Here is a 14,002-nt window from a genome sequence, read left to right on the forward strand (position 1 = left end):
ATATCAGTGAAACTATATAATAAAAACAGTAAGGCTTTACTCTGGGGCTTGTCTTTTCGTCCTGTGCTGACAGACCTCTCCTCTGAGCAGTCGCAACAGCACATGTCACACCACTCTAACGAGACTCCACAGACGAAGGACAGAGCTATAGAAGGAAAGTTAAACCAATTGAAATTATTCTTGAAATTTCTGTATTTTGTAGAGATCGTTGTATCTTCTTTTCGCAAGAGCAAGGTGATACTAGATACTACAACCTGTAACCCTGTACAACCCCTATATGAGGTGTATGGTTTCACCGAACTATCTCATCTTAACTTTTTTCTATTTAGAGTTTCCTCTTAGAGTATATTCAATTATATTCTTACATTCTTATCACAGTGTTTTTTTCCATAGCTTAATGATGAAACGTGATATTTGCTTCCATATTGATAAAATAATATAATATAATATAATATAATTGCATAATAGGCTTCTTAAAATATACATACCACTTTCAATTAGTCACGCCATAATTCATCGTATAATAATTCAGTTCTTTTCGTATAGGTTGCACTACTGTCCAAAAACGTCCATGAGATAAGTGGTAAGAATGTGGAAAGAGGCTGCACATGCAAATGTCTGAACACCTCACAGCAGACATGCACATACGAGTACATAGGGGCGTGACGCCACGGCCGTGCCCGTTTGTGACGTATGTTTGGATGAGACCTTTGGCAAGATTCTATGCATTTATTTCGTGCTAAATAAACCTTGTTATTAACATGTCAGATTTATAATTCGAACTTCTTCACATAGTTATTGAACAACAAGAACATATTTTCACCATTTATTTTAGCCATATACAATATCTAATATATCAGACTGCAAGCTATTTAGGTGAGTGCTGCATGCAGCGCTCAACTATTGTTCTTCGTAGAACAATACATACAACCTATTCCGCATAAAAACTTATAGAGAACCAAAAACGTTAAATTTATGTATTATTATTAATATTAATATTAACAATAACAATAATAGTTATTATTATAATTATTATATATTTTGTTATTTAACATTAAACCATATAAACCATACAGTATGTGTCAGTTATCATGCCTACATAATAACGTCACAAATTGTTGAGGGTTTTTATAAATATCTTAGAGATTCTAAAAAATATCTTACGATTTTAATTTAAATTTTTTCTATATGATATTTTTGTAACTACGAGGTTTTAAATCCCTGACAGTTAAATTGCCAACTGTATATAATATTGAGTATTTGGGGGGTGATCAAGCATTGAAGGGGCTCTGGCATCACTTGCTCGGGTCTGGTCGTTGGGCCATCTCAAGTAGCTAACCCATAACGCTCAGTTTTCTCGGCAACATACTTCGGACAAGCAGGTTGGTCACAGTTCCATTATAAAATAAATACATACTATGGTTCATGTGCTATATGAATAAAACGTCCCAATGATGAATTGATGTTTCCGACTACGGTTGTCATTAAAGTCCCAAGCAGAAAACAAAATCTTAAGAAACTGCCATTTCTTGTTAGCCAGTTAGCTCTAGCTCTTTTTCAAGCTAGTTGGCTAGAGAAGATACACACCTTAGCTCAAGTTGTAACGCTCTGCTATTACTGTGTATCACATCGTGTTGCATGCCCTGACAGTGCAACATGCTAAATGGTGTTCTTGATTGGCCACATTTATGTTAATTCAAGTTTATTTAAGCAGAAATGGGTGCACTTAGGGCGAGCTTTACAAGTCAATAACGTTGCTAGTTTAGGGGAAAGGAATATACAATTAGAAAAAATCTACATGAACATTGGTTGTTTACACAACCTTGACTGCAAAAAGCGGTCCACCCCTGATGATCGATGCACTGTTTCGGTATACTACGATTTGTTGTTTTTAATATATGGAGACACATTCGTGATCACGGTAGACTGGACATGATGGGACGAACTAACGAAAAATAAAGCCTGCAGCTAAGAAATCTAGGGGGGGGGGGGGGTCATCTAGCTGTCTGGCTCAATGCTAATATCCTTAGCATGGAAAGGGGATGTCCTTTTTGTTTGTACAGAGCCCAATTCAAATTCAAATTTCTCATCAGTAGCTGGACGATATAGACGTTCCCTGTCATGACGCATACACTAAAACCCTGTTCAAACCCCACGTTGTTTTGGTAGGATGTCAGCATGGAGTGTGGCCCAGCCCTGCCAGACAGCCTGGTGCTGGAGATCTTCCTCCATCTACCCCACGATGCTGTGTTGAGTGCTGGCCTCACCTGTAGACAGTGGCTGGCTGTCTCCCGAGATGAGTTCCTGTGGAGAGAGCTGTTCTACAGCTACTACCGTATCCCCCGCTCAGTGCCTCGACACCCAGGTAGCCCTCAGTGAAGTCTCTTTGGCCTTTAATTCTTTTGACCTCTTAAAGGGGCCCCTGTTTTAGTTCACCACCAGCCATTACAAGCAACGCTAAAACATTCAATATCACCAGTGACATGGAGTGGAATCTCTTTGTTTCACCGATACTGCTGAACATTATTTTGTGTGAGTGCGTCTGCCACAAATTTAAACAGTTGGAAAAGCATGTGGTTTGGAATCAATGTGCGTCTTGCAGTACCTCATTTCTGGACACCATCACAGTGAAGCACTATACATGTGCCTTACAAAATGTCTTATCACAAAGACCCATGTGCTTTATTGCCATTGTTTACATATGTGGCAGGTGCCTTCAGGCCAAATGCTCTCAGGCAGAATCTGCACAACAAAGGGATTTGGCTAAATTATATTAGTAACTGATGTTTAAGTGAAGCCAGGAGGCTTGTCATGATGTATAAGTATATATTTCAAATCTTATCTTTCATATCTTTCAGAATAAATTACTGTCAGTGTTGCATGATGATCAGCTGGTGATGGACATGAATAAATTGTCTTAAATGCATGTGCTGTAGCTAAACCCTGGTGTGTGTGTGTGTGTGTGTGTGTGTGTGTGCGTGCGTGTGTGCGTGCAGCCTCTGTGTCATGGTACAGGGAGTTCAAGCGTCTGTACGACTGCATCCCCTGCGAGGAGGTGCAGACTCTGACAGAGCACCATGACCAGGTCCTGCACCTGGCCTTCTCCCACAGGGGCCACCGCTTCTCCTCCTGCTCCAAGGATTGCACCATAAAGGTGCGTGCGTTAGAGTAGTAAGCACTCTGCTGTTGTGCTTACAACTTCAAACGCTAACGATGAAAGAGACGACACTGCACTCTGTCCCGTTGTTGTTTATAGAAACTGGGTCATGCAACTCTTGGGAGTTATTGTAGTTGTTCCCCATTTTGAATGTATACTGTTTACTAAAGCTGTTCTCAGCCTCACTTGTAAGTCATTTTGGATTCAAATTTGTCTGCCAAATGGTCAGTGACATGTTGTTTACTTGTTAAGCAAGAAAGGTTAAACGTGTTGTACTTCTTACTTCTTAGTTACGATTGTTCTGCTGTTCCGTTATGACCCTCACATGTATTAACGCTCCTATTATGTTAAAATAAACATACAATTTTGATGTTTGGGGTAAATTTGACCCGAGCAATTTAAACATTTAGAAAATTAAACTTACCATCTTTATAGCCCAGTAAATAATACATGACTGTATACAGACTTAGGTTGAATAATCTATAGTGTAGGTGGGTGAGGAGTCTCCTGACGTGCTCCTTGGCTGTCTATCCCTCTTCTCACTGAACCAAAGGTTTGGGGCGAGTATTATAATGAAGAAAACGTGAATAACAAAAGAACTGATGAGTCTCTACCCTGATAAGGTGTATGGCCCTGGCTATGCCCTAGACGACCGGATTGGTTTGTCCTTGTTGGGACATAACAAATGGAGGAATTTTGGAAATAACACCTGGTATCAGTAGGAGAGGCAATGGCCTGTTCATAGACTTAAGAGAGACACTAAAATACACCAACATTCTACACTGTCTTGTAACTGGGGATCAGCAGCTTTTTTGGATGTCATGTCAGTTCTTGGTGGTTGAGATATGACAAGGGGGTATAATTGTGTTTGAGAAACCACATGAGGGTCAGAATGTCCTATCTCATCTTCATTCTCATCAGGAGGACTCCCTGAAAGATCTGTGACAGAACCTCAATGGCAACAAATCTTTTTGTTGAGGCACAAATGCAAAGAAAAATGTTGCCTGAATTATCAGGCTTCTCGCAGGAACTTTGTTTGCCCCAACCCACATACTGCAAGAATTATCTGAGTTCTCGCCGTTATATGTTTGCCCCACCCCCCATGCTGAGAGAACTATCGGAGTTGTTATGAGAACTGTCAGTGAGTTCTCACAGGAAATACGTCCTGCCTCTCCCATTGCTTCTTGAATGATCAGAGATCTTGTGGGAACTGTTTTCACACACACACGCACGCGCACGCACGCGCACGCACACACACACACACACACACACGGATGGACACGCACAAACAGACATACACGCACACATGGATGGACACACACACACACACACACACACACACACACAGAAATGAACCTGTAGGTGCCCTCAGTATCATCCAACACAAAAAAAACTAGATAGAAATTACGGTTTTATAGAATAATAGTGCTAGGGGTCAAAATGACCCCAACAACACCGATGTGTACAAAATGTGTACAGGACATGTCTTTTTTGTTAATTTCTGTTTTCCATGTTTACCCCATAGAGTTAGGAAAAGTCATAAAAAATCTAGCTGAAAAAAGTATGTTACCTATGTTTTTGGAGACTTAAGATTGGGGTCAAATTGACCCATAACATAATAGGAGGGTTAAAGAAGTCAAAGTAAAACAAATGTATTTCCCTTTTTCTTTCCATCACATCCAGCTATGGGACACTGAGCGTCCCGATGGCATCATTTCCCTGGTGCACAGCTCCAGTATGCTCCATTTCAACTGGGCATACACCCAGTTCTCCCAGTTCAACGCTGACGACAGCCTGCTGCTGGTGTCTGGGGTCTACCTGGGACCACACCAGTCCTCCTCTGGGGAGATCGCCGTCATCAGTCTAGGTAGGACATGTGCAAACACGTCACAATACACACATACACCCACACACACCCCGCAGTACACAAATGTCACCACACACACACACACACACACACACACACACACACACACACACACACACACACACACACACACACACACACACACACACACACACACCGTGCAGGACACAAATATCACCACACACGTCACAGTACACAAACACACATATCATCACACACACAGCATCACAATACGTGTGTGTGTGTGTGTGTGTGTGTGTGTGTGTGTGTGTGTGTGTGTGTGTGTGTGTGTGTGTGTGTGTGTGTGTGTGTGTGTGTGTGTGTGTGTGTGTGTGTGTGTGTGTGTGTGTTGGCCTTATCAATCCCACCATCATCCCCACAGACAACTACACGCTGCTGTCTCGCGTGCGGAACAAGCCCTATGACGTGTTTGGATGCTGGCTCAACGAGAGCCACCTGATCTCCGGGAACCTGCACTGGATCGGCAACATCACCTCCTGCTCCGTGTTCTGGCTCAACAAAGCCTTCCAGGTTTTTGTCTCTACCAATTTACACATATCTAATGTCAGTGTTAATGGCCGTGTCTTTAGTTCCCGCATCCAGATCTCCCCGCATAAGTTGTTCAGAGAAAAATTTTCTTTTGAATATCCGATAGCTAATAAAAAGAAAATCTTCAACCTACATCAGCTGCTATTGAGATGTGTAATTATTTAGAATACACCTCCACCACCGTAGTGCTATTCTGATTTTTTTTTTCTACATTTTACTTTCAGTTTTGATGATGGGAGGGGTGGGGCGTTCCCAGCAGGAATTCATAATGGTTAAAGGCTAAAGCGGGGAAACTCCACCCATTGGGCCATCCAGTAAATGTTGGGGAATTATCCCATTTTAGTTTCAACAACACTGAATTCATACCGTGTCCTTTCTATTTGTTTATACCGTCCACCCTTAGTTTTGGGTGTAACCTGTCATTTGGTTATAGCTTATTTCAGTGACCCGACTGGACCGACTTTACCGCCTGGCCTACAGAAAAGCGCTCAAAGTTCATCTTCTTCAGTGGAAGTTTTGACAGGGTGCTATTCAGCATAGGGCACAAACGTCCTGTCTATTTGTTGTATTGTATTTGTTTATTTTACATATCTTGACGCCCCCCCCCCACAGGACATCGAGTCGGAGAACGTCAACGTGGTGAAGCGGCTCTTCCAGATCCAGAACGTCAACGCCAGCACGGTGCGCACCGTCATGGTGGCCCACTCGCGTCGCCACGACAACCCGGACCTGCTGCTGGACTACGAGGCCCAGTCCCTGGCGCGGGCCCAGACCCGGACGCGCGCCCCGAGGGGCGGGCCACACCAGACGCTGCACTTTGACCTGGGCGCCACCGACAGCGAGGAGGACGGCAGCGGGGAGGAAGAGGAGGGGGAGGACGCTGCGGAGCGTCTGAGGCGTCAGGGTCCCTCCACGCCGCGGCTGCCTCAGCCCACGTCCTCGGGGCTGGAGGTGTTACAGGTGAGCCGCGCCGAAGCCGTGGAGTCGTTTTGTATAGAATAGTTATATCACACCGATGTTATTATCACACCGATGTTATTATCACACCGATGTTGCAACATCGAGTCCTGGGATACCGAGTTAGATGCGGCCCCTTATGGCCGGGTATAGGGACTTGTTTTGTCAAGATGAATTGCGGACTTTAAGCTGGGGTAGGCATCTTTGAAAGGAACTAGCCAGAGTAAGCTAGAAGTATCCAAGGGAAAGAAATCTCATACCCTCGCTTCAGGCCTCCCTTCAAAGCCACTCTAACAAGACACATGAATGTGCACTGCCTGACTACTGCTGCGCCGAATGAAACGATCTGACTGGCTCATCAAGAGCCCCGCGACAGCCATTGATAACAGCTTTTTATAAAAAAAATTGTCAGGGCATTTTATTTATTTTTGTCGGGAAATACAATGAGTAAAATATAAATGAACAAAATTGACCACATAAAACATTTTAACCCCCAAAAAAAGAATCCAGTACTACTTTAGAATAATCTACAGGGCATGATAACTAGACACTTGGGTTAAAGTCTGGCTTTACTCTGCCAGACAGTACTAGTCAACAAAACGATAGTGGCGCCATCTGCTGTACAAACAGTGTACTGCCGTTAGTTTTCCTCTCATCCCTATACATGACTGGTTGGGACCCAGGTCCAGAGCGCCTCGTACTGCGTCGCCCTGCCGTGTTAACCCCGGCCGCTCTCTGTTCCCCTGGGCTCGCTCAGCGCTGTCGGGGCGCCGGCTCCGCCGAGCTGGAGGCCGAGGCCACGGTGGCCCGGATGATGGGCCGCGCCTACACCAAGACGCCCGACCCCTCACTCATCACCGCCTCGGCCCCCGGGGAGGGGGAGGACAAGACCTACCTGCTCTTCACCACCGGGAGCCTGACGTACTCCCCGCACCAGATCGGTACGGTGACACGCACCAAGACAGACTGGACCACATGACACAAATACTACATGTACCTTGTGGAGGACATGGTTGTTTTCTAGACATATCGCCTTTTGTTAAAGCCAGTCATAGTGGCTTTAACAACAATACATAGGGATATGGTCAATGTTGACCGTAATCGTGTAAAAAAGAATAAATGCTCAATGTTTGAGGTTTTTAATACAGAAATCAACAACATTAACATGGGCTAATTTCTAATCCTAATTTAGTCATTTTAGCAGGTTCTTCTTGAACCAAACTGTGAGTGGCAGTGAGTTCACACGGATGCAGTGTTGATGTTTTTATATTTACCTTTCCACAAAATGTATCCTTTGTGCAGTTCCTCCTCCTTCTCCTCCCGTTAACCATGTGCCTCCGTCCCTCCCAGGCATCAAGCGCATCATGCCTGACCAGATGAGCACCAGTGGGCCCGTGCTGGGGGAGGAGCGCAGCTCAGAAGAGTTCTTTGACTCTCTGGACCACGTGATCGACATCCACGGACACATCATCGGCATGGGCCTCTCGCCAGACCACAGGTCCCTTCTGTCTCTGGATGCTTCACATGTCACGCTGCAGATGCAGTAACACATGCATATTAAATACAGAAATAGTATAATGTAATTGAACACATGGGGGAGCCTTCTCCAGGTATAGAAGATGAGTAGGCAGATGGAAGAAGTATTTGATTTCTCTTCCATTTGGATGTTTCATGTGTCTATCGAGAGGTGACACAATAGGCACTGCTGACTCACAAAGATGATTCAAATATGAGTAGCAGGCAGCTTCTTTGTCTATTTATTTAAAGGGTAATTAATCCCCTACTTAAGCAGGAGAAACACCCAGGAGATTTAAAAGGGGATTTGAGGCGAACACATTGACACAAAGTCAACACATTGGTGGAGTCTGTGCCAGGGGCGTTGTCATTCCCATGGCACGCTCGCTCTAGCTGGGGTGCAGTCGATGGGAAAACACCACTCTGGAGAAGTGTTTTTAGTCAGGAAGTAGCAGAACGCAGAAAGCATTTTACTGAAATGTTCCCCCAGGTTTAACTTCATATATTTTAGTCAAAGTATCCAAAAAAAATCGGTCCCGAGCAGAACGGGTTCAGCTGGAAAAAGGGGATAGGGGTGCACTTACTCTTTGACGGACATACAAATCCAGAGTTCCATCTTCACGGATATCTCCTCCGGATTTCCATTCCCATTAAAGCTTAAGTGCACCACCTATCACGTTCTTTCATCCATTCCCATCTGAATGTAAATCTCTATTGTTTCATTCCGCCCCCGTCTACCTGCAACAGGTACCTGTACGTGAACAGCAGGGCGTGGCCGGCCGGCTGCGTCATCTCGGACCCCATGTGCCCCCCGCCCATCGCAGAGGAGATCGACCTGCACGTCATCGACCTGAAGAACCTGCGGGAGGAGAAGATGATCCTGCGCTCGCACAAGGCCTACACGCCCAACGACGAGTGCTTCTTCATCTTCCTGGACGTCAGCCGGGACTTTGTCGCCAGGTCAGTGAGGCCGCGGCTGCCCTTCTAAGGCGTGAACGCACCACAGGGTTGCATCTGCTGCATCCACGGGCTTGGGTTAACACTAGTCGTCTCGAAACATGACCACATGGGGCCGGTACAGCTTTCCATGCCCCAATGTGCATGATAAAGCGACGCAAGGCGGATCCTGAGCTACTGAAAAAGCGATGAATCCATGACAGAAAGATGTTGAAAATTGGATGAATGCACTGCTGAAAAGCGGTTGGTGTCTCGAAACCAATTTAAAATATGAAATTGACGTGACTGCCCACAACGGCCCACATGGTGAAGTTGGCATTGTCTGTGACAAAATGGAACTGCTAACAAGCTACTAGCGGAAGTCCTTCACTGCCATGGGTCGATGACAAAAATATTTACCTATTTTCAAAATGAGGTAATAACCTACAGATAATTTGCCATGTCCAATGTCCTGCAATAAGTAAATCAGGGAGTGTTTTTGAAGTATTTTTTTGAGTGTATTTGAAGTAGTTTCAAGCAATACTTTCATCCCTCTTTGGAGTTCTCCATAATCTTGCCAAGACCGTTGGATCAGGAAACCCCTATTTGGGCAGAGAAATGTTATTGTCGTCTATAAATCTCTCTCTGATTCCGATTTCCCCCCCACTGCCCACATTGCAGCGGTGCGGAGGACAAGCACGGCTACATCTGGGACCGCCACTACAACATCTGCCTGGCGCGGCTGGCCCACCAGGACGTGGTGAACTGCGTGGCCTTCAGCCCCGCCGACCAGGAGCTGCTGCTGTCGGCCAGCGACGACTCCACCATCAAGGTGTGGCGCTCGCCGCGCATGGTGCGCCTGGCCCGGACCCCCGGCCCCCGCCGCAACCTGCTGCCCTCCTGGTTCACCCGCTACAAGACCCCCGCTACCTCCACGAGGAGCACCACCACCACCCCCACCACCACCGCCGCCGCCACCCCCGCAGTAGAGGAGCAGGAGGAGGACAGAGAGGAGAGAGACGGGTGAGGGAGAGACTTTAGCGCGATGAGGTGTTCTAAGGGGTTCTATACATACACGCCAGGTATATATATCTATAGATATATCTGTAGCTTTATCTATACATAGATATATCAATACTAAATGGGGTCTGAATGTATGATTTTTACCTCAAACCGTGCACTCCTGTCCCAGAGCAGTATTTTGGCCAGTTTCGTCCACTGAGACACTGGATGTGACTTAAAGCGGACACTAGGGGGAGCTGATGCAATCTTAAGTTTGAACGGCCATAGACTTTGATAGTTTTTTTTTGTTTTTTTTCCTCCGAAGGGATGAATTGAAATGGAACACTCATTTCAATGCTGACAGTTGATTCCCAGACTGAGCCGTTTGTAGCCACAACGAGCAGAATGCTGCTGCTGAACTGACCCATGACAGGGGTTTCCCAGACATTAAAGCTATATATATATCTATCTATATATATAGATAGATATATATAGATATATCATAGGAATATGCTAAATGTGTTAATGTGTTTGTGGCTTTCATATCCTGCCATTAAAAGGCAAAGTGCAGTAACTGAAGATTTGTTAAAAAAAAAAAAAAAACCGTTGTGATATTAAATCAATATTAATAACAAATAAATAAATTGTGTGACACATTTCCGCTGTTCAGCCCGTAACTGAGCGGGTCTAAAATGCAACGGAACGGCTGTCAGAGAGGCGGACATTCGACATTGCGGTCTGCTTCTTATCTCCCATGTCACTTCCTAACATTTATACGGCCCAACGATAGATGGATCACCTCTTATAGTAGAGTTGGCAGTGGTTTTATTTGTAAAGGTTACTCACATGAGATCAAATCGGCAGGACACTGTAGCAGCGTAGACTCCCAGCCAAAAGGTTCCGGGTTCAATCCCTTCGTGTGCGCAGCCTGCCTGCATCATTGCAAGTTGCTTTGGATTAAAGTGTCTGCTAAATAGTAAATAGATGAACATGCTCATCAAGCTATTTGTTTAATGCTTATTGGGACTTTTTTGTTGGAACTTGTATATTGCGGTTTGAGATAAATGATTCAGTTAACCATATTACGGCCAGTCGTATAGGTTTCAATACATCCAAACAGATGTTGACTTGCACTACATTGCTAAAACACTCCTGCCCCATAATATTGGAACAGGACTGAATGTGTCCAGTCACGTCTTGGCGCATTTGTAACCTTTGAAGACTTGAAAGGCCTTCTAAAACCTTTCATACTTCCCCCTTTTCAAAGTCCTTTTCAAAATAGACTTTGCATCTATTTTATACAAAAATGACACAGAAGTGTAATGGTTGGAGCGTGAGCTCGCTGGCTTATAGAGTGAATAGAGAATCAATTATTTATGAGGAGCTCTTTTGGTATTCACTGTTTAAGTGAGGAGCTTCCCCTTTAAAGGAAACAAAACTCTGCTAATCCCCACTATCAAATTTCAAAGAGTGCTTTCTATCTGTCAGACACTTTGTGTATAGGGGGCGGGGCTATATGGATGTTCAGGCTTTCACTCTGTTGCACAAGCCACTCTGGTTTGCTACAATCTTTTTGGAGGCGGTTCAGCCAGAATGTTTGATTTACTATACCTGGTAACCCATAATGGCCAATAACTGATGCAATAGCACGTGTTTTACTGATGGAGGGCAATTTGAGTCCATTTACATCTTATCCTATGTTATCCTTCCCTGACGCGCTAGATGGTTTGTTACACAGAAACATCTGTAAAGTCGTCCTTGGAAACAGTTCGGAAGAAGGCAGGAACCGTCAAAGAAATACTACTTTGTGGATGGATGAAGCATCTGTCCATCACGTAGATCACGTCGTTTCTCAGAGATGGGTGCAGATTGGGCCATACCACTGTATTTAGTGTTGGGCCACAAACGCCTAGCGTGAAGCCTGGCCAGACTGATTCAAATCATCATTTCAGAAGGAATTTGGACCAGGATCAATCCATAGCCATCCTAAGTAACCCACTACATCCATTTTCATCTAAAATAATTAGTTTCAGGGTTTTATTTTGCTTAAGGCTAGAAGTCTTTCCCAATACCAATGTTCTCAAGATTTTAGCTTCACCCGCATATGTTGAGCTTTTTAGCCCTCAACTGATTCTTTCTCAACAGAAGTTTGTACGAACATGACTGCATTGTGGTTGCTTCCCTTGTGCTTTCAAAGTAGAATGTCAGTTGGAACAGGTCCATACATTCATTGCTAAACATTTTACTAAGAACAAAAAGTATGGACTCAGTTCAACAAGAGTTGAGTGAGTCACATGACATCACATCACGCTTTATCATGTGGCAATCCTAAAGTCTCAACAAGGTTTGGCTCCAAGTGATGCGTATCCTCCTTGAGATTTGTCATCCTTCAGTACCCATTCAGCCCAGTATGGAGAGGGTACTGGGTTTCATTTCGGCCCGCATTCATCTGATGTCTCATCTTGAGGTCACCTCCTATAGCAATACATTGGCCTTTTTCTTTTTGCAAACATCTACATTTTCCTTTTCTTAAAGATGTAGTTTGGCAATCGTGTGTTGTACTTTTGCATGTGAACACCTTCCATGACTTTTTTTTTTTATTGCCAGGTATCGACAGCCATATTTGTTATGTTTCTTGTTAATGTCCGTTAGAAATGGAATGCAGCCTCAGTGCTCCGTTGTGGATCACAGCTCAATTTCAATTGAGTTTGGAACTAATATGAAACCAAATTGTATCATTTGAAAATATCTAAAATGGAATAGTACTTGACATTGACCACAGGAACTGCACTTTGGCTTTCATGGAGTAAACGTCATTGAGGTTTAGCACCAGTAAGACCTTAATCACTGAAGATGGCAAAGTTCTTGAGGTTAATCGGGGATGGGGGCGAATAGTATTTATTTTTTTGTCACCTTAGTCATCATGTGCATGAATGCATGACTTTTTATTTTGATATCTTTATCACATTTTAATAACCTTTTAACATCCATCATATGTCTAATGTGCTGGGATCCAAAAGTACAGCATTGTGCTGTTGATGGATATTTCATCAACCAACCAACATCAGGATGCTGGATCGTGAGCAGTACAGGAAAGCCATCAGAGGAGCAAAAAGGGCATATAGGACTACGGTAGTGTTAAGTGACCATAGCTCCAAGTGGACTGGACCCAGAGCAATGACAGACTCCACCTGCTCACTACAAGATGAGCTGACACCCCCCCCCCCCAGTACCTGAGTGCCAAGCCAATGGATTGCCTACATTCACTGTAGCCAAGGTGAAGTCCTCTTTCTAACTCCCCCTCGCAGGGTGCCAGGCCTGTACGGCACAAGGCCGTCAAGGGCTGAGCTGACCCAACGGTAGAGGTCTTCAGTGACATCTTCAACCTCTCCCTCAGCCTGTCTGGTCTCCCCCCTGCTACAACAGGACCACCAGTGTGTCCTTATGCCCAGGGGAACCAATGTCCCCTGCATGAGCAACGACCGCCTCCCCCTGTACACATTGACCTCAGTCATGATGCAGTGCTCGGAGCGGCCGGTCGAGTCATTCATCTGCTCTGAGCTGCCTTCCATCTCGGACCTGGGGAAATGTTGAATGTGATTCGATTTTTATGAGTGTGTTTTTGTGTGGAGTTCTCATTTAAGGGTTTGTTTTTCATCCGTCACCTCGGCTCTGCTTTATTTTGGTTTTGTTTTTGTTGACCAATTTAAATAAAACAGCCTGAGTTTGCTCAAACGTGTGCATTTTAATTGCTGTGAAATAATGTAATAAATAGCAAACAGCAACCACCCAGATCACTAACATCACTACCATTACAGCTCATGCTTACTCAGTCGTATTGTCACTCCATCACTTTTCAGTCTGTACCTTAGATTGTCAAATGTAGACACGACAAACATGGGAGATGTTTATCTGCAGTGATAACGGTCTGCCTGTTATTTTCTACACCCAATTGTATATATCAAAACAATAGTTTGATAAAAACAAGCCCCATTGTTTGTATTAAAGACATTGGGATA

The 14,002-nt window shown here is 44.4% G+C and overlaps 1 protein-coding gene across 1 annotated transcript; it reads left to right on the forward strand.

Annotated features, from left to right (window-relative positions):
- The first annotated feature begins 1,289 nt into the window (after positions 1-1,289).
- Positions 1,290-13,712, forward strand: fbxw5 (F-box and WD repeat domain containing 5). The gene is made up of 10 exons (XM_084486711.1): positions 1,290-1,382; positions 2,170-2,365; positions 2,997-3,154; positions 4,841-5,024; positions 5,407-5,555; positions 6,186-6,533; positions 7,288-7,471; positions 7,881-8,028; positions 8,793-9,005; positions 9,663-13,712. Exons 2-10 carry the CDS (start codon positions 2,179-2,181, stop codon positions 10,006-10,008), a joined length of 1,917 nt encoding a protein of 638 aa, XP_084342837.1. The 5' UTR covers positions 1,290-1,382; positions 2,170-2,178; the 3' UTR covers positions 10,009-13,712.
- The last annotated feature ends 290 nt before the right edge of the window (positions 13,713-14,002 follow it).

The sequence above is a fragment of the Micromesistius poutassou genome, assembly GCF_964030765.1.
Source record: "Micromesistius poutassou genome assembly, chromosome: 22".
NCBI classification, from domain to species: domain Eukaryota; kingdom Metazoa; phylum Chordata; class Actinopteri; order Gadiformes; family Gadidae; genus Micromesistius; species Micromesistius poutassou.

Excerpts from the sequence above, each read along its gene's own strand:
- fbxw5 (XM_084486711.1), top strand. The coding sequence starts at position 2,179 with ATGGAGTGTGGCCCAGCCCTGCCAGACAGCCTGGTGCTGGAGATCTTC. Across the intron at positions 8,029-8,792 it reads GGCCTCTCGCCAGACCACAG|GTACCTGTACGTGAACAGCA; the intron begins GTCCCTTCTGTC and ends TACCTGCAACAG. Across the intron at positions 9,006-9,662 it reads AGCCGGGACTTTGTCGCCAG|CGGTGCGGAGGACAAGCACG; the intron begins GTCAGTGAGGCC and ends CCCACATTGCAG.